Source organism: Scomber japonicus, chromosome 7, assembly GCF_027409825.1.
Source record: "Scomber japonicus isolate fScoJap1 chromosome 7, fScoJap1.pri, whole genome shotgun sequence".
Taxonomy (NCBI): domain Eukaryota; kingdom Metazoa; phylum Chordata; class Actinopteri; order Scombriformes; family Scombridae; genus Scomber; species Scomber japonicus.
In genome coordinates, this window is record NC_070584.1 from 23,640,182 (window position 1) to 23,663,576 (window position 23,395).

The window sequence follows — 23,395 nt, forward strand, 5'->3', positions numbered from 1 at the left end:
CCTTCTCGAACTCTCCGATCCTCCTCTGCCAACCAGCTCTCTGCCCCATCTGCCAACTTAACCACCATGGGGGCAAGAGCTTTCAGCCGATCTGCCCCCCGCCTTTGTAACTCTCTCCCACCAGACATTCACACATCTGATTCTGTCTCCACCTTTAAATCCTGCCTGAAAACGCACCTATTCAGAGTGGCATACTCTGTCTCACACTGACTATGCAATCACATTCTTGTTTTATTTATTGTACTAATGCACTTTGTAGTCACATTCATATTTATTCTTCATCTTTGCACTAAATGTCACCTGATTTATATTGTTTGATGTAATGTTGTTGTGTTTTATGTGCCTTGTAAGGTGTCCTTGAGTGCTTTGAAAGGCGCCTTTAAATAAAATGCATTATTATTATTATTATTATTATTATTATATCCGAAGGTAAAAGTGGCTGAGTGTTCTTTCAGACACTCTTGTGATCCAAATCTATTCTAAAATGTTGGCTGGTGTACCTTAGGATGACTAAATCTAGAAGTAGACTGCTGCAGTGCAGTTCTTGACACAGCTCATCTCACCTTTAACGTGTGACTACAGTACAGTTGACTTGCAATTGTATGGCAAGAAATACCGATCCAGCAAGCCAGGAAAACCTTGAGGGCCTTTCAATAATTCACACACCACTCCTGAAACACTGAAACACTGAAACACTTTCCCTTTCCCTAGGCAGTTTTAGATTCTCCCCACCCACCCCAACGCCAACTCAATAAACACACACAGACACATATATGCACTTCTATCACAACTTAAAACACTCCTCCATGAATATTGTCCCAGAAAATACATTGAGTGGATTGTCAGCACGAGGAACCAAGACATGACTTTACAACCAAAGGTAGGCTAAGTACGGTAGTCTGCCTTTAGAAAGCAAGACAGACCAAATCTATGGAGCACAGACCTTTCCCGTGGTAACAATGACTTTACTTTGTGTGAGATTTGAGTGCTTTAGAGATGATTCTTGAGCTCTCTTTTGGCAATAATTTGATAACAGTATGCTTCCGGTGACAAAAAAATGCCACCTAATCTTCAGATGTTTATGTCAGTCCTGTCTGGACATGATGAAAAATTGTGGCTCACGCTAAACAAAAGAATTCAACCATATGTCCTTGACAAGATAACTTCATTTCTACCAAGGTGTCTCACTCTTCAATGTGAGATTCTTTTATGTATTTTTTTGTTTCCAACCATGAATCAGTTACTTCAAAATGTTGGAAGAATATTTAACCATGAAGGATATAAAACTTTTAAAATACTGACGCTTACACAAGGCCAGTTTGCTGTGTTTGCCATTGCAAAGAGATTCATTTTTCATCATCATTGGGGCAGCTTTTCCTGTGTTTAACAACATACAACTTAAATACAACAGCGTGCTGTTAATCGTGTATGTGACCAATATAACGCTACTGTCACCAGGCATTCATCATTGGTACAGTGCTTTGGCAAAACTAACATTTTGGTTATGGTCATGCCAATAAAGCAATTTGAATTTGAACTTGACAGAAGTTTGGACTGTCCAAATCTTCTCAGTATTCCAAAAACATGAAAGAAAGGCAAGTTTGTTATAGAAATGATCTCCATGCAGCGTTAATGATGAGTGGTGAGAATTTGTCGAGGTTAATAAGGCAGTTCAGAATAACAGTTTCCTAAATGAACAGAGGATAATGAAATATTTAGTTTCCCCAGCTATACTGGCTGTTAGGGAACAACTTAGCACTGACAGACCAAACGTTGCTGGCAGCTAGTTGTAATTTCCCACTGTGTTTTGAACTGTTGGCACAGCACACCATTATACAACCTGTGTATTAAATACATTTTGTCTGTTTCTGCTGTGTTAGCTGTGACAGCCCCGACTGCAGACTCCTCTGGGAAATCAGCCCACTTCCTGTTGTATCACAGTGACTGGAGGTGGAGGAATTAAGAAGTGTGTGTGTGTGTGTGTGTGTGTGTGTGTGTGTGTGTGTGTGTGTGTGTGTGTGGGTTTGGGTTTGGGGTAGGGTAGAGACAGGGGGATATAGAGAGGCTGCTCTACAGTTATTTAGTCAAGCTATATTTTCCAGCCTCCTTCTGTGAGAAATGGGTCAAAGCAGCACGGCACCTGCTGCTGGGTGTTGATGTTGGAGATCAATGCAGTCTACATACTGTACTTTAGCAGCCATGTGCAGAAAGTAAAGGAATACATACCTAAGGTTTTGCCAATTTGTTAATGATATAGTGCCGGGAAAAAAGTTCACCAATCATTGTGTTGCACAGGCCATTCCAAGTAATTAGACAGATTTAAACAATTATATATATCATATAATCATGTATATTGGTAATTTCCAAACAAAACAAATAATTTTTGATAGCTTAAAGCACAATGTCCACTGTACTTATAAAAAAGACACCCTTCTTACAGCCAGCAGTAACAGAGGTAACTATATAGCATTTACTTCATTTAAAAAACTAAAATGAACAAATAATTTTGGAAAGACACACCATGGTGATATTTTGGTATATCATTATTTGTACAATGGGATTAGATATCAACTGGCATTTAAATAGTTCTACATGTTGAAAGGCTTCATTACAGCGACATTTAAGAATACTTTTCACTTTTCAACAATAGATGACAGTAAACGTCACTGCTTTTTTTGTTACAATTTCTAATTTTTGTCTCTAAATTTTTCTTGCATCTCTTTCATAAAGAACTATCCATTAATAATAGTCACTTTATTAATGAGTATTCAGTCTTAAATATCAAGAAACACTTTTAACCAAACCAATTTTGACACCAGTAGCCCCAGTGGGAAATGAATCCCCTGCAGTGTGAGAGCTTTGTTCAACTTACTGAGACCTTCACCCTCTGCTCTCTTATCCAAAGTATACCCATGATGTAATTATAATACAGGTGACCCCAGTAAGAAACCCCGCTGTAGCTCTGCCAGTCACTGCCTTACTCCGCTCATCATCTTTTCAATTAGAGAGGATGCAGTCCACCAAATGCCAGCAGCAGCAGGCCACCCAGCCCAGACTGAACCAGTGTAAAAGAAGATCACAGCAGAAACAAAATGGCAAAACCACAAGACTCCAGCTCCTGCTGAGCTGCTTCACTGTCACTTCATCTCCTCCTTAAAGGCACATTTTAGGTTAAATTACAAGTGGAAAGATAGCTTAAGTCACACATGTTTTTTTTTGGCAATGTGTCATTTTCGACAGTGTAACTGTGTAACTGAATGGGGGCTACTCCTTCACAGTGAGGGACCCTGTCAGAAACACAGCTGTAGCCACTGACATTTGAATCCACAATCTGAAGAATTTAAAATGTAGCTAACGGTAAGAAAATCTGATCCCCTTTACCCTTTTTTTTATTATTATCAGTGCACATACCTGATCTGGTTACATGGTCTGTTTGTTCAACTCCGTCTAATCCTGTGGAGTTTGAACATGAAAAGATACCAGCATCCTTATCGCAGCAGGAGGAGAGCAGAGCTGTGCATGGGACTGCGGCGGGAACTTCTCCAAGGATGACCCGGAGTCCAGAACGCACAACGCCGCCAGGAAAACCAAACAGTCCCGCCGTGGGACCAGCAGACTAGAGGTCAGAGGGACGCCTGTAGAGACAGCCACTAACAGCAGATACCGAAAAACGGAGCATAATCACGGCCCAACTAGAGCAAACAAACAGGTGAGGACGGGGACGACGCTTCGGGATAAGCGCTTTTTACGCGCGTGTAAGCTGCAAAAAACGCGTTAACCTTCACACACCACAGTGGTCGACTCAGGTCTCAAAGAGGGCAAACAACCACCAAGAGGCTTGAAAGGAGAAAAATACAAACGGACACATCCAACAAGTGAGGGACGAGAAGGCGAAATGACGGAGTCCGATGCTGGGCGGTCTGGGAGGAGAGGAGCCGCCCCGCATAACACACCAGCCTACCTCTCTGGCAAAGGACCAATACTCTACTGCTTACAGCACAATTCAGAGGGATACTGTAAAATATCTATGGAAGGTTGTATTTAGAGGAAATATCATTAAGATATGTTAAGAAGAAGAAGAAGAAGAAGAAGAAGAAGAAAGTAGGCTACAATAAGGTCCTACTTGCCAATATGCTTAGCAGGATCTTAGGGACACTATCACACATATCAAATCATAAATCACAGTATGACTTCCTGTAATTCTTTATTTGGCATTTGGCTTTACAGTGATCCCTAGAAACAAAGAGATTTAGAGGATAAATGCCAAAAAGCACAATAACACTGTGGCTTATGTGCGTTTTCAAATCTTCTATAAAATTATGATTATGTAATATAAGGTTATTATGAAGTCACTATTGTTAATTACTACACATAAACTGGGGTTAGGGAATATATCCTGAATATTACAGTGGTGGTTTGTTGAGGATCTTTATATAAGAGAAGGAATCAATGTGGGTTTTGCTATGCCACAGTAAATAGATGCTACTGTAAACCCCCAAACACAGACTACTGAGCTACAGTAATTGATTTGCCCTCAATCACTGGTCCCTTAATCTACTTACTGTTGGCAACCAAGTCAACGCAAGTATCGACAGAATGGGCAGGACTGGCTGACCGAAGAGGGCTGAGTTGTGATACAAAACATACATATGAATTGTGTTGCTGAACCCCAGAACCAGCTGTGAAGATGAGGATGGTGGTAGTCTGGGAATGCATTTAGTAATAGGTTTCTAATTTGGAGTTCAGATTAATGACACAACATTACATGCTATAAACCTTCAACACATAAAATCAGATTGAGTGAGGTGAGAGCAAACAATTTTAGCAAGATGTGTTGTAAATTAAAGGCTAATAGTCATAATCCTTGTTTCATTTTCATTCAATTACCAGAGTCTTGCTTCTGAGCTTTTTTCTGCAGCACATCTCATGCAGAGGCTCTGTGCTAACCAAACCTTCTGATGACTTTTAAAACTTTTGGCTAATTAGCAAATCGATGTTGAGTTTCTCTGTGAAAGTCAATGCACAGCACATATCCCAGCACTAATACAGAAAGTGCAGATTTACCACATAAGGCAATGCTTTAAAATGCTTTACTACTTTGATCTCATGATGGGATTTTTCTCTCTCATCTGTTAAAAGGAAATGTTTTATACATAGTGACAGAGCACATCAGAGCAGATGCCTTAAACCTCACCACAGTAATTTAACTGGTGTCCATCCAAGTTTGCTTTGTGAAATTGAAATAAGAAGAAGAGGTACTTTATTGATCCCTGTGGGGAAATTGATCTTCTCTATTTGACCCATCTTGTACACACACACACACACACACGCACACACACACACTGGGAGCAGTGGGCAGCCGCAGTGCAGCACATGGGGACCAAGTCCAGTTCTTTTGCCAGTGCCAGTGACACAGGACACTGATAGCAGTATTAGCTCATCATGTGAAATAGCAATCTAATTTCAGTGTAATTGTTTGAAAAGGTGTGGACAGCAATAGGTCAGGATAACTATACATTTTATACCAAAACAAGAAAAAAAAGTACCAATCTCATCAAATAAAATGAAAGGACTTTATGACTAGCCACAAGTTCTGGTGCAATCTGACCACTGATCAAGACAAATAAGTTAACATATCAAAAATAATTGAAAAACACTGTTTTATACACAATAAGAAAAAGTTTATTATTGCAGGTTTAAGTGACAATTCTGGCAGTGAGTCTGTATGCTGTGAAATGTAAAAAAAAAAATGAAGGAGACAACTTTCCCTGAAACAGCAGCTTCTGTTCATGATAGTTCACATAGATAAAGCTGCAGGGAGTGCTGGTTGTACAGCTCAGTACTTCATCTGTGTTCATTCAGCTAGAAAACTGCCTCCACTGCTGCAGAAAGTGATTTTACCCCTAGCTGCCCAAAATACAGAAAAAGATTGGGTCGATAAGAAGAACTGGGCCTTTTTATCTTGAACATTGGTCAGTGGTACAAAAACAGATGGAAGCACCTTGGGGGAAAAATGAACGCAACACACTGTCCTGTTTCCTCCTTCAAAAAGTACTGCAGTCCCTCTGCCGCTAGGTTGGTGGTGCTTAGTAGACTCTGGTTGTCCTGACCAGCTCCCAGAGTTTCACCGGATGAATATGAATCAGAGGAGCTATCTATCCCTGAATACCTAAGTAAAAAGAAAAAAAACCCCAAAACTACTGTAATGGGTTTAGGATGCAGTGGGAGTTAAACTTAGGGCATAGTTTGGCATGTGAGGAAAAAAAACTGATTTCTTGCAGAGAGTTAGATACAGCACGTTGATACCACTCTGACATCTGTTCATGAAATACCAGCTGCGGGTTATCTTACTTTAGCATAAAGAGAAGAAACAGGGAGACAGCTAAAGCAGTCTAGCTTTGTCCAAAGTTAAAAATCACCTACTAGCAACATATTATTTCTTGTTTGTGTAATCCAATCATAAACTTGATTTTAAAAACAAGCTGTGGTTTTACAGGAGGTAATGTGTCACACTATTTTTTGTCCAGGACAAGTGACAGATACAAATATGTCCTAACCCTAAACCATGGTCAGCCACAACCACAAAGACATGACATTTATTAAAGATGCTGGTCCAATGACACATGATGTAGTTTCAGTCTGATTGGAAATGTTTCTATTGGTCAGACTTAAAAAAAACCCCACCTGCACTGCAAGAGATCATCTACAGTGTAGAACCAGGTGGAGCAGAAGTCAATACCGGTAACAAGAGTTTGATTGACCTGGCTAATTCTGGGGGTGGTTCAGTGAACTGTCCATGTGTGGTACTAGGTTTTGGCTTCAGATTGCTGGGTCTATTAGTCTGCCAGCAACAACACTCTTTGTTTTAGGCTACATTTTAGTTAGACTGGTATAGGCTAATCCCTTAGTTACTGGATCACAGATGCTGCATTCAAGGCGTAGGTGACACTGGTTTTGAAAAAAATGTAATATAATTGTCAAGAAAACACAGCAATAGATTATTTTAACTATATAAATTGTGAGAATGGCACAAAACATTCCTCACACAAAGTCAGAAGTCAAGTTGAAGTGAAGGTTGGCACCTGTTGTATCAATAACAGGTAGCAGGTTAATATTTTGTGATGAGTATTTATGAGACAGACTTCAGCCATTTATTTTAACAAGAGCTTAAACCAATGAGATGAACTTTGGCTTGTTGCAATTGTTCGATCAGTCTGCCAGAGAAGCTATCCATTACAGTCATTTGCTCAAGCCAGAGTTTTGACTCCCACAGTCAAATTCAGTATAGAGACAGATGGGAGAGAAACAGGAGACACTGTTTCATGAAGGACAGTGTGAAATCCTTTACTGTTCAGGAAGTGACATTTTGATGTTTTGTTTGAACTAAACAGAAAAAGAACTGGCAGCATGAGCAGTGATAGCCTCGGTGATTGAACACAGAAAAGAGTGCAGCCTTCCAAAACTACACTACTAAAATATCTGAAGTCACTCCCTCACTATTTGACTGAAAGGTCAAGGTCCAGCAAAGAAATGCCACATTAATGACAACTAGGCCCCAGAGGTTGAGTGTCTGTGCAGTAAATTGTAACAAAGCAGAGCTGCTGACACTGTTTGCATATGAGAACACAACCGTAAAAAATAAATGGATGTACATGTATGCCCACACAGCCTTCATGTGGCCAGCTGATTTGAAATGAGAGGGAGCAGTATCTCTATGGCAACCTGGGGCTCTCTGGTGAGTAAGAGGTCACTGTGTGTGTGTGTGTGTGTGTGTGTGTGTGTGTGTGTGTGTGTGTGTGTGTGTGTGTGTGTGACAACAAAGATAATGCTATTTCCTGTGCTGGGAGGCAGCTCTGACTTGATGCTTATCTGGAATTGCCCATCCCTGGTATTTTAGTATACTGACTGTTGTTGTCTTTCTGGCCATGTCCCCTCTAATGTGAATAAAGATCAGATTGCATGTCAATTTTTTCCATCCAAACAAACTTTTTTTCCCCAATAGCTTTCTGAAAGTTTGTCTTTCACACTGAAAAACACACAATACAACATAATTAAACCTTCATGTGTAGGTCACTAGAGCTAGTCACTCCATGTCATCCACCTTACTATGGAAGGCTAACTTTGATCTATTAAGATGACATTTTTTGCTCTTTCCAACATATTTGACTAAACAAAAGGTATGTCACACCTGACTTGGATTTACACCTTAGTCACTTACAGAAATATTTACTTTTTTATTTACACTTAATTACTTTCACTCCACTTTTTATGCTGTTCTTACACAACAATAGGCACAAAAATAAAAGGTAATCAGGAAGGTGTGGAGTGCCTCATCACTGATGTGTAATACGTTCATCCTCTTTTATACTTTTACAGTGAGCTTCAACTTGGTCAGTCTAAAAATGAGTCATGTCTTTACTGTTGCCTTCTCTAGTGCTCAACTGTGCTGCTGAACTCGAAAAATTGTACAAATAGGATATTAAACTAAACATGGAGATGGGGTAATGCATGACATTGGGCAAAAGATCCCCCCACAACTTCAACCAATGATTTTCACAACTTTTAAGATAAGCTAGTTCTGAAGATAGGTGCTGACATGATGTTCCAGATGGATTTCCTCCAATTATCATGTTGTGTTATATGCAGTACTTTAATTTTGAAAAGGAAAATATCACTTTAAAATAGAATTTAATAAAAACAATAATTACTGGTGACATTTAAATTTCCTTTCTCCTTGCAAAGATGAGAAGAGAAGAAAGGAGAAGAAAAGGTGAGGGGAGGAGATGAAAAAATAGGAGATGAGGAGGGGGATAGAAAGGGTGGGGTAAAGAGAAGAATGTGGAGTAAAAAAAAGACAAAGACTTGAGAAGAGCAAAAGAAAAACAGGAGATGAACAGAGGGCAGAGGAAGAAAGATGAGAGGAAGTGGGGGAGAGGAGTAAAGGATGAAATTGAAGAGGAGAGACGAGGTGAGAAGAAGAGGAGAGGCATGTGGGTGATGATTGATCATGACTAAGCATTATACTGCTGGCTGTAAGTGACTCTATTCATCAGGTGACCTGCTGCTCTGTCTGCTCTCCATTCATTGCTATTTTCTCTAAATACAACGTTTCATCAAGCAACTGATGATAGACATGAGTTTAAGATCGATAACATATAGCCTGTTAACATTAACATTTATTTATACAAACTGAAGTGCAGATATGCAGCTTTCCAAATCACAATAAATGATTCTACATGCTCAGTCGATAGCAATTCAGCAAAGTCATGAACTAAAAGTGCTACAGGGCACTTTTCCAGGGCACACTTTCTCTCTGTTAAGTGAAATATTCCAAATTCAACCACAACATCCCAGCAAGAACCGTCCTTACTGATAATATTGCCATTGAACAGAAGTAACTAATACAGTTATAAAAGATTGTCCATTCATTGATTAATCAATCCATTTTTCACTCTGGGTTGAGGACACTGTGGCAGGAGACTAATGAGCAGGGTAGCCCAGATGTCCTTCTCCCTAGCCATATCCTCCTAGTTGGACGTGCCCAGAATACTTCTGTAGGGATGTATCAACTCTAAGCTCCTTCTTAAGGCTCCTCTTTTTGTTTTCAAGTGTTAGCCCAGACACCAACTGCATGACAATAGCCGAGAAACGTGGTGGCTAAAAAGATTTGCCTTAAAGCTCGGCTGCTACTTCATCACTGTTGTGGTGAAGTAGCAGTGACCCCAATACACTTGTCGATCTCACACTCCCTCTATCTTATTCTCTGGTGTGAACATGACTTACATAAAAACTCAACTCCCTTAGTTGGGGCAGCAATATGCTCCTGACCCAATCTAACATTTTCTGGCAGGTACCACCTTATAAAACCTAAAGGTTCTCATCCCAATTGAGTCACACTTGGCTGCAAAAATCCCCAGTGTTCTTGCAACAAAGGCCTCCAGCTGGTATCAAACCACAGACCAGGCAACCCTTAGGTTACCAGGACACACCTAACTTCCCCACTATGTGCTGGATGTCAAAGTCCAATTACAACATGTGGCCGAGACCCGTCATAGCTGCAAATAAAAAGAAACGCTGCTGCATATAAAAGAAACGCTGCAAATAAAAAGACACACCGCAGCAAACAAAAAAAACGGTGCAAATAAAAAAAGCCACAACGGAAGTGGATTACCGGGGACTGTTTTTGCCGAAACACCGGAAGAAGAAACAACAACAACAGGACTACGAATTGGAAAACTAACTAGAAAGTTTGATTCTCCTCAAATGAGAAAATGAGCGCTCCCCCTCACAGTTTGTCACCGGCAACGTGAGGAACATCCTCAAAGCCACATAAACATTAGGGATGACTAACTGCAAACCAAACATCAATATGGTTTTCAGCATGTTTGAGGGTGACTTGTCTGTTTCAGCCAACATGGGGATGAGGATCGGAACTGCAGGCACTTAAAACACGCTGTTCCGCCTACGGGACGGGTCGGAGGTTGGGAGGTAGCCACAAGTTCTTCTGAATGTTTTAAACACCAACCCTTAAACATATATATTCATGCCGTACATTGTTAGAAAGCATAGGTTGCCCTGATTCATTCAAGACCACTCACGAATTATATTGGTTGCTCACAGCCGTAATAGTATTAGCGATTGGCTCGGCTAGCCACTCAGCTAAAGTAAAAACAGCTATAATCTCTACATACCTTCAAAGTCTTCCCTTTATCCACACCGATCATCTTATGACTCAGGACTTTCTGTACAGCTCGCCAAGTATCCATTCTTGTGATATATGAAATCCGTTTCCATAACATCGAAATACTTTCCTCAATATGTCCATGTATTTAGTCCAACACGTAACGTAATAACACACTCTCGTTAGTGGTCTCCCCGTGTTAGCCGAAGCTAACAATACACCGGCATTCTCCAGTTCAACTTCAAACCTGGGCTACATCGCCTGACAAAATAACACATTAAAAAGTACATGTAGCGATCCAATTCGTAGTCCTGTTGTTGTTGTTTCTTCTTCCGGTGTTTCGGCAAAAACAGTCCCCGGTAATCCACTTCCGTTGTGGCTTTTTTTATTTGCATCGTTTTTTTTAATTATATGCTGCGGTGTTTTTTTTTGTTTGCTGCGGTGTGTCTTTTTATTTGCAGCGTTTCTTTTATATGCAGCAGCGTTTCTTTTTATTTGCAGCAGCGTTTGTTTTTGTTTGCAGCGTTACTTTTACTTGCAGCTATGGCGGGTCTCGGCCACCGTAAAAAGATGAATGTATAACCTTGCAGAGCAAAAAGACCAGAATCCCCAAGAGGCTTCCCAACAATGAACAAAACAACAAAAATACCTAAACTGGTCATCGAGTTCAATGGGGCACCTGACCAAAGTAGAATAACTGCTCCCATGAATTAAAGCTGCATGGGCCACTGTTGTGAAAGAACTCTTATTACTATATGCACTTTCTTTCAAAAGCAGCCCGATGTGTGTAGGCTTTATATTTTAATGGATTCTGTAGCACCTAATTTATAACCAGTACCAACATTCAGTGCCAATGGAGAAGGCAGTGTGTCTTTAATGCAGTGAAATGGAAAGCAGGGCTGTGGAGGCTGGGGTGGTGGGTTGTTTGGTATGTAGTGCATCTGACTTTCATGCAAGAGACCACACTTCCTGTCCCAGCACAGACCAGCAATCAATACCTTCCTGTTTAATTATCGTACTTTAACATATACATCAACCACAAAATATCTTGACCTTTATGTAGTACCCACGTGCTTAAAAAAAAAAAAAAGACTCCAGTACTATGACATTCAAAATAGTTTTCCTTAAAGAGGATCCTTGATTTTGAAGAATCAATATCAACATCCAATCAGGTGAAAGCATTTTTATAGAAATAACCAAATACAGACATAATTTGTAATATCCACTCTTGCCCCCATTTACTTTTTTAGGACAGTTTTCATGTTGTAACCTCCTCCCTGAGGAACTGTCGTCAGTGAAAAAGCTGAAGATTGTATCATTATATAATGAATGACTAAACTGAAGGGTTGCTGTGAGTCTCACCACTGAGTAAGTGCTCTGCGGTCTGTTTAGTAACGTTGTCTATATGAATGGCTTTGACCATGTTCATCCCTGATATGTTGTATAGCTGACTGTCTTTTGTTGTACAAATCCTGCCTACTGTACCACTGGGACTGACTGCGGAGTGAGTAGAGAGGGTTTAACTACAGAGATTCACAGTACTTACTTGAGGGCAAACACTCCTTACAGGAACATTCAACTTATATACAGTATTACATTCTACCTTGCCTAGTATGATTTATAACCTTTTAAAGAATGAAAGATTTTCTGTACTGACTGAAGTGTTTGTTCAAACAGTGAGGAACAGCAAAAGGAGCATGAATAGGGCAAGGAAAGGATGACAATAAGGAAGGAGAGATAAGACAAAGAGAGAAAGAGGGACAGAGGTCTAAGAGGACAAACAATACCCAGTAATGGTGCATACTGTCTCTGTTGTCACTGAGCATGGCATTTTGATGCATTGCACTGCTGGACCAAAGACAATTCTGCGAATGCGGACAGCCTGGCGTTTCTGCATATCGATTATTTGTGGCTGTCATAAATACGGTTTAATGGAACTGTCAGTGTGTGCCATCGCATATTAACTGAGCCTGGGGCTCAGCTGCAGCTGGATGCTGCTGGCAAACAGTGCTGGCCACATCTGCATCCAGGTGGAGAACAGCAGGAAGTACAGCAAGCAGTCAAAGAGACCTGTACTAACTTGAATATGAAGAGCAGCTGTATGTTTGCATCTTAAAATTTCAACAATTAGTCCATATCTTCCATCATGCTGAACACTAGAATAATAAAGCTGCTTTGGAATTTGCTCTAAATCCAAAGCATTTTGATTATTTGATGATCCCTGAGCAGTTGAGAATGCCGGCAGGTGGGATTGAAGGTCGGGGTGAGGTATTGTTATTGAATTACAACAGCGTCAATGCCCACAGGTACATTATAAGCAACAACTTGAACTATAATATGATGCACTACAATACAAAAGCTCTGCAATAAATAATAAATAAATACATTTACTAAATATCGGTCTAATCCATCTAAAGTTGATAGTGCTGACATATATTTTTATCAAAAAGTAACTAATGGAAGTGCTTCTACTCCTTAAAATAAGATCTGTTGTATGTTATTCACTTCACATAGTTTAAACCGGGACACCACATTTTACATATGAAGTCGTAAGGAGGATGGCTGAGGACAAGGGTGAGGAGATGAGCTTTTCATCCCTCTTCTCTGCCTCCAGCCGTCAGTCCTTCCCTCAGTCCAGTTCTGTCCCTCCAACAAACAGCTCTCCTCTGCCCCCAGGGTCTCTTCAAGGCCTTCATTAATTCTCAGAGCCATAAATTCTCACACTCAGACTGGCAGCCAGCAGGGCTAGGAGTTTAACGGGAATGTCATAACAGCAGGTGGCAAATGAAAATGTTAAAATGTAAGAAATAAATAATATAAATAAGTAATGTCCTCTACAGCCAGTAGTGTCAGTTATTGCCTAGATAAAGTAACCAGTGTCAACTCAGCATTGACAGTGCTAGCTAACTAACACATCTGTAATATAAGCTAAAGACAAGGATCAATGATAGTCACTTCAGCTAAACAGACAGAAATTGCTTATTGTTCTGTTGAGAAGTTCTAGATAAGACCATATAATTATATTGCCTTCCGTTAGGTCATTAGGGGTCTTGATGTCCTGTGTTTTTTCATGTGGGTCACATCAATCAGGTAGCGCTTGAAGTCAGTTTGTATAGAAGTCTATAAGAAAATGACCCTACTACTAACTTGATGTATTACCTCAGAAAACTCTTTCGTAATGAGTTTATGGTCTCAGTTGATAGTTTCAAGACTTCTTCAATACAGCACAATGGTTATTTTGTAAATTATAGTCCCATTTAGAGTAAAATAGACTGATGAGAAGATCAATATCACTCTTAAGTCAGTCCATTGTCAAAGCCAGTTAGTTAAGCTTGGCACACAGACTACAAGCATGAGGAAACAGCTAGCCAAGCACTCTCCAAAGTGTAAAATTTTGCCTGCTTAGACAAAATTGAATGTGTCAAGGTTGACCAAAATGATGGCACATACCTAATGATAAAACCGCAAACTGTCGCTTTAACATTTCTGTTTGTGTATAGATTAAACTGGCAAGATACAAGTTGTTTGTTAATGAATTTCAGAGGTATTGGTAGGCAGATTTGAAACTTTTTTTTAAAAAAAGAGCTTGGTAAGCTGTTTCTCCCTGCTTCCAGTCTTCATGTTAAGCTATTGTAAGCTAATCGCCTGCTGCCTCCAATACTCATGAGAGTGGTCGACATGAAAGTAATATCTATCCTCTCATCTAACGCTCAACAAGAGAATGAATAACCACATTTCCTCAGCTTTCTTTGAAGCTGAGGAGAATGTCATTGTTTCTGATATGAGCTTATGAAGCTCTCTCAGACTATTCTTTTGATCAAGAGCTACAACAAATGATCTTGGCTGTTGTCTGTACATCTATTGTCAAAGAGTTACCAACTCTAACATATATGACTGGCAAAGGTCAGTTCTTTGTTTTATGGTTTCGATATGAAGGAGGATATTCATGAAGCAGATGGGGTCCCAGACACACTCTATTAATACAAAATTTAAGTTATTACATGCAATAAAAGTGGCTAATGCAAACTTTTCTAAAGTTTTAGAAACTTGTATAAAATGCAGGACGAAAAGGGCTATACTAATTTATTGTCTATGGAACTACAAAACTACAGCAGTTCTGTAAAAGTGTGGTTGAATGTATAAGCCAGATAATAGGAAAAGAAATGTTCTTGGAATATACCCCGAAGACTTTGTTGTAACACTGCAACAGATGTTGCTCGTTGACTTTGGACTTTTACAAGCCAGAGGGATAATAGCACTATCACAGAAGAGCAAGGACATACCCTCTGTGGAAATGTGGACAAAAGAACTGGCAGCCTGTGTAGCCTCGGATAAACTGACTTGCATTGTTGAAAGGAAGGACAAGACCTTTGCTTGCTTATGGAGTCCTTACATGAAGTTTTTGGAAACTCATAATTTTGAACTGTTTGGAGACAATGCACTGCTGTAATTTGCAATTATTACTTACTTTAGGTTTTTTCAACTTTTTTAAATTTTGTGGGCTGGGGAGTAAATGTACACATTTTAGCTTTTGCATCATGTTAAAGCTAAATGTGATAAAACTGAACAGATAAATAATTACTCATCCTCATTGTGCTGAGTGCTGCTTCTGCTAGTGTGTGACAGTAGATGAACCAGAGCCCAGAGGTATTAACAGGAGGATGATGCTTGGTCCCATTGTCTTCAAATTAATACAGCCTATAAGAATTTTGATACAGATATAAAAATACAAGGCTCTTTTCAGAAAACATCTTTCAGAGGATTAGTGTGACATAGCACATGCTCATTTACACACAGCGTATTCATTCCCACGTGTACAGCTGCTCACAAACAAACCTAAGAAAGTATTACACATCCTATTAGTAAGCACATGGACACACTTACAGCATACACACAAACATCCAGAATCAATCACCATGAAAGGCACACAGAAATACAAAAACACCATTTGAATTTTTTTTACACACATGGAGCTGAACTAGAGGTTAGACAATAAAAAGAACAATAAAGGGAGGAAGGCTGGAAAGTTGGAGGGAAAAAGAGAAAGCAGATTATACAGCTAATTGTTCCTGTGCATTTTGGCGAGGAAGCTTTCTGAAAAATCCACAACCTAGAAAAATATAAATATAACACTGCAAAAATCCCTCACTGAAAAAGAAGTGAAAGGTCTACTAACCCTAACCCTACTGGCCATATGAGATACATTTCTTATTTCTAACCTTTAAATTCCTGTAGAAATTATAGACTTATGTTTCACAAGATCTTCTCACTCTTTTATCAGTTCTTAAATAAATGTCATCTTGTTGCCATATCTCAGGTGTTAAAACACCCCCTCTGGTGGCCACATTTCAAGTCTTTGTCTCCTGTCAGCTGACTGTCTCAGCACAAGTGAGCAGACAGTTAATTTCTGTCTGACTGAACTGATCATGTCTTTACTGATCACTGAGGCGACTGAATGTGTGGTTAGACAATGACGGGTTTTCAGCTGACTGACAGCCTCTGCTCAGGTGAAAATTAATGAGTGATCCACAGGGGGGCAGAGGGAGAGTCGCTCAAGGAAAACACAACTTTAAGTGTTTTCTATTTTCTTCAGTTTCCTGGAAAGAAATGCAAATAGGTGATTGTGGGCAGTAAAGGGTTACTATATGTTATTTGTGATATGCTAACAACCTATGTGTATACCACATGTGAAGGTCATATTAAATCACCAACAAAATTATACATTTAAAAAAATGTATGTAAGTCTGCATATTGCAATTTCTAGAAGATACAAATGGACGAGAGTTTGTGACACTTTATACAACTTTCTTAATTATGATAAATATAAGTAAGTTAATCAACAATATTACTGATACTATCTGAAAAAGTCTTGGTGTTCAGAACACAAACAGATTTAAAGACAAGCTTTGACAAAGCTCTTTATTTTCTATTACTTGTACTGCTCTGGCATCAACCCAATGTCCATAATAGACAAACAGTAAATGTAAAAAAAATCTAAATTATCAATTGTACCCACCATCTACTTAGCTAATGGGCAAACAGAAGCCTGTCAGACAAAAACAATCTTCTTTCGACTTTGTCTGTTTTAAGGTCTCGACTGTGAATCGAAGCCATCAGATCTTCATGCTCCATTCAGCACACAGATGCTCTGCTGCTCTTGGCTGCTAATTCAGCTGCAACCACATTACTGTCCTCCATAATAAGGTTTACTGTGTGTCTGCCTTACTGAGCCTCACCCTCCTCCTTACACACACACACACGCACGCACGCATGCACGCACGCACGCACACACACACACACACACACACACACACACACACGCACGCACGCATGCACACACACACACACACACACACGCATACACACACGCACACACACACACACACACACACACAATGCCTGTAACAAGCAACGGCTTGCAGCGCATGAACCTTTGCAAATGGTTTTTGTTGCGTATTGGTGTTGAAAAATAAGTATGTGTGTGTAATTATGGGCCTGCTTGTTAGAGACTGCCATCATATGTCTGCTTGTAAATCAGAACAAGTTGAATATTTGAAAGCCAATGTTATGCCAAAAACCCTTATGCCAAAAAAAACCCTAAAGTGTGTGTATCTATATATGCTAATTAGAGATGATTTATCTTTCAAAAGGACATACAGGTGTGGTGTAAACATGTGTGTACAGTACATTGTATATAAATGTATGTTATATGTCAATGCACACCTGTGTCATAAGAGCAGGAAGTGCGTTTATGATTGTGTGTGTGTGTGTGTGTGTGTGTATACAGGATGTAGATTAATGCTCTTTGCTGTGTAGCTGTGTTCTTGTATGAGGAGGAGCTATACTCATTAGGAGCCTTTTAAAAAGCTAATTGGCTGAGCCAGTAAAGGTCAGGGAGCCCAGCAGGATGCAGATTAATGATCCAGCACACAGCACATTCTGTTTTAACCTTTATGCATCCAGACACATTTTGTTTACTGCGCTCCACTTTGGAGTTTCAGCATTTTCACAGGTTTCAGTGGAATATAATTAAATCTTTTATCAGAAAATTAAGCAAAGACCCCTCTGACAAAAACAGAACCAGACACAGCTTCCAAAACCAGATGGAAAGGGAAAGGACAACAGGAAATTAAGAGACATGTAATCCAACTGAATCTAGTAAACCAGACATGATGCATATTGAACTACAACTAACCCTTTTTCTCTTGATGTTGCACAAGTCAGCTTCATATTCTAGCTACTGTGAAATAGTGATGGAAGAAAACATGTTGAAAACTGAACATAAATACCCAGATATTCCTAGTCTGTAATTGCACACGACTTTCACCGCAGAGTGGTTTATTATACTTTGAAACTTTTTATGATGATACTTTGTAAGATTTTGCCCGGCACAAACCACCAGCCGACCCAAAAGGCATTTTTTTAATATAGTGAAAGTGTTGTAATGTGTTATAAATTATTTATCTCTAGTCTTACATTTTGGATTTTATTGTTTTTTATGCCATATTTTAATCTAAAGCACTTTGTACCTTTTTAAAATGTGCTATATAAATAGAGTTAATGTCATTACTGTTAGGATTCTGTAGCGTCCCCTATAAATAGACATCACTCCCTCTATAGTACTGTGTGTAAACTGAGGCAGTGTTGTTGGGCATGCTGATTGGTTGAATCATCATTATAATTTCATAACCATGAGAATTACTACATGTGCTCTTATTGTTTTGACAGTAGGTGGTTTTGGAATTGCGGAGGGGACTTGAATCTATATTGGGTTGTGTGGGCGACTCTCTTAAATGACACACACACATTATGAGCTCCATAACTGTCAGCTCTGCTCAGTAACAATGCTTTGACTCAAGGTAACGAACATCATTGAGTTTAGAGTGGGCCTCCTTGTTTTGTTTTATTTATTGTTTCTGCACGCTGATCTTGTCTCTTTAGTCATTCATATTCCCTCTGAGACAAGGCACTGCTGTTCACATACTGCCTCATTCCAAGAGCCGAGTCACACGAGTCAAATGTAGAGTAACAGGCGAAGAAATTTTAGTCTGTAGGATGATGCAAATAATAAATTAATTAAGGCTTGGCTGAAAGTCACATTGATTTTGTTTTGATGAAGGGAGAAGGGCAAAGGTCACTACAGCTGCTGAATAACTGGACCAACAATACTAAAATAACAGCACTACATTTCAAGAAGTTTACTTGACCATGTGTACGTAGATTACTCTGAGTTGCTTGGTTTGTCATTCTTCATCAGTCCAGCAGATGCCCTCTGACTTTTTCTCTGCTCGCTGAAGTGGAATGAGTGGGAGTGGGCCATTGTAAAGGAATTTGAATTTTGCTTTCACACCACAAAGTAGTTGTAAAATGTTACTGGCACACTTAGTTAGATGTCAAAGATGCAGCAATTTATACACAAGCAGTTCACTCACCATGTTGAATGTATTTACATTCAGGGAATTTCACAGACCTTCTTATCCAGAGACTGACAGGTGATTATTCAATAACTGGACTCTATTTAAATCTTCTTTAACATGTTTTGAAAAGGGGGTGTAATGATTTGTATCTATGGATTTGAATAATTTGTATCTCAAGCCTCTGCGTACTATGTTGAAAGAACTGCATCATCATAAAATTATAAATAAAAGAGGTTGCCGGTTATAGTCTACTTGTGTAGTTAGTTTCATTCATGTATGTTCTTCAAAGGGCTTATTGGATATAAGATGATTGTATTTCTCAGTTTTTCCTCCCGTGTCCCCAGCCTGCTTTTCCCTCCACACCTGCCCTGAAGCAGCCTCGTTAGCCCTGCCCTGCTCCCTTTGTCTTCCCCATCCAATCTGCTCCTTTCCTGTTCTCCTGTTCCATCCGCACCTCATCTCCTCATTAGTTTAGTTTGTATTTCAGTTCAGTGTTCTTGTATGCACTTCTTCATTCTGTGTTGCTCTGTAATAAGTTCTTTCTGCCTGCAGTCTCCTGCATTTGGGTCCAGTTGCTCTTCTACTCCTAACAGCTACATTATTTATGTATTCACATTCATATTTTTGTTCAGTAAACTAGCTGTAATTCTTCTCCTGTGCACTATTTAAAGGAGAAATATAATGTTGATATCCATGTTAGAGAAGGCTTAAAAGGCTTTGTCGTAATGTAAACCATTGTGCTTTACAATTTGCCTACATATTTATGAGATGCTGGGAAATTGAAGAAAACAGTGAAATGGAATATCTAGCATTAAAGTCCACTAATAAGAATCACATGACACAAGTTGAAATACAAAAAAATAATCCAATATTTACTTCTCAAAACAAGATGACATTAGTCATAGCTTATACATCATAACATTTTTCTTTTATGTTTTAACCCTGTCCAGAACAGCAATATTAACATGTATAAGGAAATTAAACCATTTAACACATCAGACATCTTGATGGCCTCTCTGAGAAAATGATATGATGCTACATCCAAACAAAAAAAACAGTTCCTTAAAACAAAATGCATTCACAACGTTCCCAACATATAAAAAAAGTATCCTAACATACTATGTAAATAATCCACATTATATTAAAATGACATGAAAATCAACTCCTTATAAAAAATGCTTTGGGCCTTTTTAAGCCAGTACATAACTCAAGTCTTTGATGGCAATATTCCCTCCATAATGATTCATTCAGGTGGTTGGGGGTTGATTTAGGGTGGATGTAGGGGACATGAACTACCTGGCCCCAAAAAGAGGAAACAAGATACCTGTGTTTCGAAGGTGGAGCGGAGAAACCGGTACACCTGGAGACCAAAATCAAACATTTTATTAATATCAATATAAACATACTATTCTTCTAAATATTATAATTACACATTTTACTTTACCTCTATTTATGAGTGTTACTTTCATTCACCACATGTAACTCCACTCACATATATCTCCAAAATTCAACATCCTTCTTTCATTCTGGCACCTTGTTCTCTTTAGTATACGCTAGTCTTTTTGCTATAACAAGATTTATAAAAGCTTCCACATGGAGGCCCTGTCATATTATTACTCCATCAACTACAAGGAATATTGTCAGCTGATTGTCGGAATTTACTATTTTTGCACACACATTTTTTCAGACACACACACACACACACTAAAATCATGTCTAATCTGTAAACATCTGTAAACAATGTAAACATTCTTGTCTTCATCTTGTTTGTTTTTATCTGTATTTGTCCAGCTGTGCAAAGCACTTTGTCACACTATAGTTCTCTAAAAATGATCTGTAGGTAAATCTACCTTAACCCACTGTGTGAAGGGTTTTGCTTTTTTTCATTAACACAGTGCTAGTGAAAGCATTGTGGAGCAGCAGTGTATCAATATCAGGACAAATGCAATGAAAGCAGCTTGTTGGGTCAAATAGCTCTGGTAACAGGTCTAATTGAATCTGTGTCAGGTTCTCAGTGCAGGTACATCCACCACTGCAGACAGCAGGATGGAAATCAATACGTCCTCTCTGCATCCATGGACACACTCTAATTTCATTGAAGGCCTGTGTGTGTGTGTGTGTGTGTGTGTGTGTGTGTGTGTGTGTGTCTGTGGTAAAGGGGAGAGAGGCACAGTGAGTGTATTTATGTGCAGGTTAATGAAGGGCATTTTAGAATTGTATTAGAAAATGAGAGTGTGAGTGTGTGTGTAGAAGAGAGAACATGAAAACTATTCTTTGTGTGTACATACTTTTTTTTTTTATCACAATGTTACAATCCGCTAGCCTGGGTATACCCATGCTCTCTTTCCAGCGACATTCCACTTCGCTCAGAAAGTTAGCATGGCCACCAAGACAAAATTTTCGCCTGAGATAAGGAACCAATCACAGAATGGGGAGGCGGGCTCAAGCCAGTAGAGTGACTCTGTTTACACCCAGCATGGCGGCCACAGAGGTGCAGCAACCGTTCAAAGCAGCAGTAGATTGTGTACTAAATAAATTGGAAGGCAAGTTCACTTTGAAAATAGAACAAAAACTTGCGCTACATGATTTTCCCGTCATAAAAAGGATGTGTTCGCGCTGCTCCCTACAGGCTCTGAATACGTCATCGTCTATTGTTGATATGATTGGCTGTAAGTTTGTCCAGTAGCGTACAGAAGCATTTAATCGACATTCGTTGATCCCGCTTCAAATACAAGGAAATGAACGGCTCCTCGCCAGACCCTACCTCACCAGACTAACAATCCGCCCTATTTGGAGGAGATGTGAAGTAGCTGACTGCTACAGGATGTAAAAATATTTAACCAAACTTAATCCTTCAGGCTTGACCGATTGGTAATCTAGATAGAAAGCTGATGGATAATTATAGTTCTGCACTAATTATGTATTTTTGTTCATTTGTTCATTTCCCAAAACTGTTTCCCAATAACTCACTTCGCTCTCCACCATAAAAAAGCAAAGTACCTATTAATATGAATCTCTTGCAGTCAGACTTTGAATCCTTAAACTAAACATTTTCTTCACTTAGGTCATGACTTAAGTGCACGTTGTGTACTTCTGTTAAAACTGAATATGTCTCTGTGTGTGTATGTACCAAGAGAATAGTCCTGGATTTGCCCTAGGGCAGGGGTGTGGAGGCTCAGGGTTCTCAGGATTGAAGGTCGCTTGACCAAAGACGGGGATGTGACCTTAGGACTGTCCTTCGCATCTTTGGGTGTTGAACAGCAGGAAACAATGCTGAACGGAGTTGGTGGTGGGGTCAAGCTCAACATCTGAAAACAGAGTAAAGCATCTTTAGTGAACAAAAAGCACCACCTATTATTATGTTTTGTAGTGCTTTATAAAAAGCACTACAAAAATCCAAAGTAACTTTGCTTCCATAAAACCAAACTGAAGCCGCCTCACTTTAACATCAGCTTTATAGTGAGCTGGGATTCTCTCAGTCTGGATCAAATCTGGAGGGGCAAGATGGTTGGAGGTGGGACTGGTAGGGTTGTTCAAGGCCCAGCCCAATTCATTGCAACTGAGAGTTTGGTCATCCAGCAGAGCGCTGAAGGGGTTGGGGTCCTTATCCTGAAGACACAGCAATAAACAAAAATTTTGTAGCACTTGTTACTGTGGTACTTGACTGGTACTGTAGAAAAACAGCACTCTCTGTAAACATTTATTTTTCACATTAAAATTGCATTGATAGTTGTTTAAGCAATGCTCCAATTACTTAAATGGTTGCATACTGTTTACTATGTTAATTGCAATACAATCATATTCAAGTAAACCAAACCCAGATAACTCTAATAAACAATACACATAAACAAAGCAAACAACATAATACAGTACCATCCAGAAGCAGAAACAACTTCGAAATGTCAAATTTAAGTGATTTAATACATAGAATGAAGGCAGTGTTTGTGTGTGTAGCCATACCTGCATGTGTGAGCTGTCCTCATTCTCCTCAATAAACTCCAGAGCCGGCACATCTTCCTCTTCAACCTGAGACACCAAGAAACGTCATATTTCCTTCAGACACATGGTTCACTAACTAATACAGATTGATTAATCTGTTCATAGAACTACAAATAATAACCTATAATGGTTCCTGTAGCTGTATATTATTTTTGACATTTGTAATTAATATGTCAAACTGATTGATTTTAGCTGGAATAAACTGCATTTATCAAAACAATTATATGAAGGTACGACACCACAAATTATAGTGAAGATGCCTATTTAACTATATTATTGATTTCTGCCTATGTTAACT

The 23,395-nt window shown here is 39.2% G+C and overlaps 1 protein-coding gene across 1 annotated transcript in view; it reads right to left on the minus strand.

Annotated features, from left to right (window-relative positions):
- Positions 1-3,447: 3,447 nt before the first annotated feature.
- tdrd5 (tudor domain containing 5) overlaps positions 3,448-23,395 on the minus strand; it is a 30,944-nt gene continuing 10,996 nt past the window's right edge. Inside the window, exons 15-18 of the mRNA XM_053322999.1 lie at positions 23,023-23,124; positions 22,540-22,707; positions 22,229-22,406; positions 3,448-3,635 (exon numbers count right to left, since the gene is read on the minus strand). Of these exons, the coding sequence (XP_053178974.1) occupies positions 3,448-3,635; positions 22,229-22,406; positions 22,540-22,707; positions 23,023-23,124 (636 nt within the window). The remainder of the gene's footprint in view (positions 3,636-22,228; positions 22,407-22,539; positions 22,708-23,022; positions 23,125-23,395) is intronic.